At 29.3% G+C, this 2987-nt stretch overlaps 1 protein-coding gene across 1 annotated transcript in view; it reads right to left on the reverse strand.

Moving 5' to 3' along the window:
* ITGAV (integrin subunit alpha V) overlaps window positions 1-2987 on the reverse strand; it is a 78899-nt gene that overhangs the window by 16888 nt on the left and 59024 nt on the right. The window contains 2 exon segments of the mRNA XM_011356435.2: window positions 1452-1589; window positions 2423-2625. Of these exon segments, the coding sequence (XP_011354737.1) occupies window positions 1452-1589; window positions 2423-2625 (341 nt within the window).

Here is a 2987-nt window from a genome sequence, read left to right on the forward strand (position 1 = left end):
AAAAAAAGTTGCTGACCAGAAAATTTTAAATTACAAATGCAGCTCATGTTATATTTCTGTTGGATAGCAGGACTCTACAGAGGGTGCAATAAACAAGTTTGTAATATGATCAGTGAAATGAAGGACCCATTTTAAAAAGAAATAAGAATAGTGGGTAGGTAATTAACACAGAAATGAGAGTAAATAACAAAGCTTAGACTGCAGAAGGAAAGATGCCTACATGTAAATAATGTTATTGTTGAAACAAATGTAAGACACAAAGGAAAAAAAAATTCAAACAGTGAAGAACAAGAGCAGGAGAAGGGAAAAAAGGAAACTATATATTATTAAAGTTAATATTTCCCTCAAAAGGTTTCAAAAGTTAGTCTACTTGATTAGCTGGCTTTAAAATTATATTCATATTAATGGGATTGCTGATCTCAGTAAGTTAATCAAAAGTAATGTTAATACTAATTATAGTGTCCCCCAAATTTTTAAACCATAAAGAGAAAATAATTATAATATTAAAACATATAATATTAAAGGACAAGTAACAATTAACTTTTTTAAAAAGTATAAAATTGAATGACAGATTCTAAGAGGCTCAGATGTTCATTATTAAATTATTAATCAACATTATTATGAGTCTACTAAAAATAAAAAATATAAAGAATATGAACTAACACAGAACTATGTTTACAAGTTTTATATTAATGGGTAGTAGAAAGTGGCATATATGATTATTCATGTGAAAAATAAAACAAAATAAATTGTTAAAATATAAAAATTACAAAAGACTTTAAAATATATTTTAATTTGCCTTATATCGTTACCACATATAGTCTTCTCAAATTACAAAAAAGTGTTTATGAAATCTTACAAGTTAGACAAAGAAGAAATAACCTAAATTAGGGTAAAGCATTCTATAAGAGAAGAAATATTAATCTAAAAATGTGAATATGTAATAAAAAAGTGGAATAGGAAATTCAAACATAATATTTGAATACAGGGGTTTTACATAGGAATTTCTAAAAATATTATAATACAGTCCATGAAATTTTATGTTGTTTTATTTGGTTTTATGAAAAATGAGTTGTTACAAATATGCATATATATGTGTATATATTATTTTTACAATTGAAATGTAAATCAAAGATAACAGATATAAAACTTATGTAGCAAAATACTAAATCATTATGTAAATAAATTGGTGTTTTGTTGTTTGCCTTGAATTATTTAACTGTTTTATATATATGAAACATGACCCCATCTTTCTCTCCATATCATTAAATTCTGAGGGGCTTTAAATAACTCTGACCCAAAAATCCAGATTCCTTCCCCTATAACTTCTTTGACTAAAAACACAACATTATAAAAGCAATCCCTTATGATATTTTAAAATATAAATTGCAAGACCTTAAAACAGATCAGAGTATAAAAGATCAGAATAATAAATTGAGAAAGAACAGTACCTGTCGACTAACGTTAGCTGGAGTGAATTGGTTAAGAATGGGTTGCAAGCCTGTTGCATCTGCAGCTGTTCTATAATCCAACCGATACTCCATAAAAATAGTAATCGGAGTGAGTTTGTCTCTAAATTCGGATTCATCCTAGAAATAGAAAAGCTTCAAATTAATCACATCAGCCTATGACATCAAACTATATGAAGAAATCGATAAGTGCATAATACAAAGCCAGCTGTATCTATCTTCTGATCCAATTCTACTAAAACCCTCTTAAAACTACACCTATATAAAGAATAGAATATCCTTTAAGATTATTGTTATTCAGTGACAACTCTTGATAGATTTGTTTTATAATGTAATACTTGATTCACACGAGGCATGTTAATATGAGCGCTCAAGTGCACACGTACTATTATAACTAGAACATTACTGATAATTACTGATTTTGCTTAAGCTACCCACGTGCTCTTTTCTCTTCTCATCCTTCTGCGTTCCTTCTCTGAGGTATCCACTATTCTGAATTTTAAGTTCTCCATTCCCTTGCTTGCTTTCAAAAGTTTTATTATAGTGTATATGTCCCTAAACAATGTATTATTCAGTTTGCTTTTCCTGTTTATTCATTTAAAAATGAGATTATATGTATTCTTCTGTAATTTGCTTTCTATTCAACACTCTTGTTAAGATTCATCCACACTTTTGCATGTAGCAGAGGTTAATTTTTACTGTTGAGTAATATTTCATCATATAATAAATCCACAATCTGGTCATCCATTCTCCTATCAAGGGTTACTTGGGCTGTTTTGAGCTTTTTGTTTGTTTTGGCTATTACCAAAAAAAAAAAAAAAAAAAAAAGCTGTAATGATTACTCTTCTATATAGTAGCAATTAAGTTTCTCAGCTCTATAATACCATATTATCTTCCATTTTTCATATAATAAGTAAAAAGAAAAGATAATGTAGCAGAAACATATCTCTTACCCGCAGATACGCTATCAGCTCCTCACACTGCATCTGTCCCCCTCGGGAAATAGTCATGTTCTTGGAGTGACTCGGGGACCTGTTATGGAGAAATAGTGCTCGTCGAATTGCTCCTTTTTGCTTGAGTTTATCCAAAAGAAGCTCCACCTGGAAGTCTATACAAACCAAAGGATTTATAACCAACATCATCTTTATGGACACCTCTGTCCTAAATATCTAGAGATACTGAGTCCCTAAGAAGTAATTTGCTTCTAATTCATTAAAAATGTCTGTACATTGCAGTAGGACCACAACAAATTAATTATGAATAAATATTTAATAATTAATTAAGTAATCCAACTATCTCCAAAATAATGTCATATTAATTCAGATAGTAGATAATGATGGTAGTAAAACAGCTATCAGGTAGAGTAGAAATTTCTTTTAATTTAAGCTGAGAGAAGAAAGTTCAGAGCACAAAATATATGTAAATAAAGACTTCCACTGTTGATGAAAGTAGCAGGACTCTAGCTGATTGTGACTACAAAATACTTACTAATATGCACCCATACCATCATAGTAAATA

Source organism: Pteropus vampyrus, unplaced genomic scaffold, assembly GCF_000151845.1.
Source record: "Pteropus vampyrus isolate Shadow unplaced genomic scaffold, Pvam_2.0 Scaffold2, whole genome shotgun sequence".
NCBI lineage: Eukaryota > Metazoa > Chordata > Mammalia > Chiroptera > Pteropodidae > Pteropus > Pteropus vampyrus.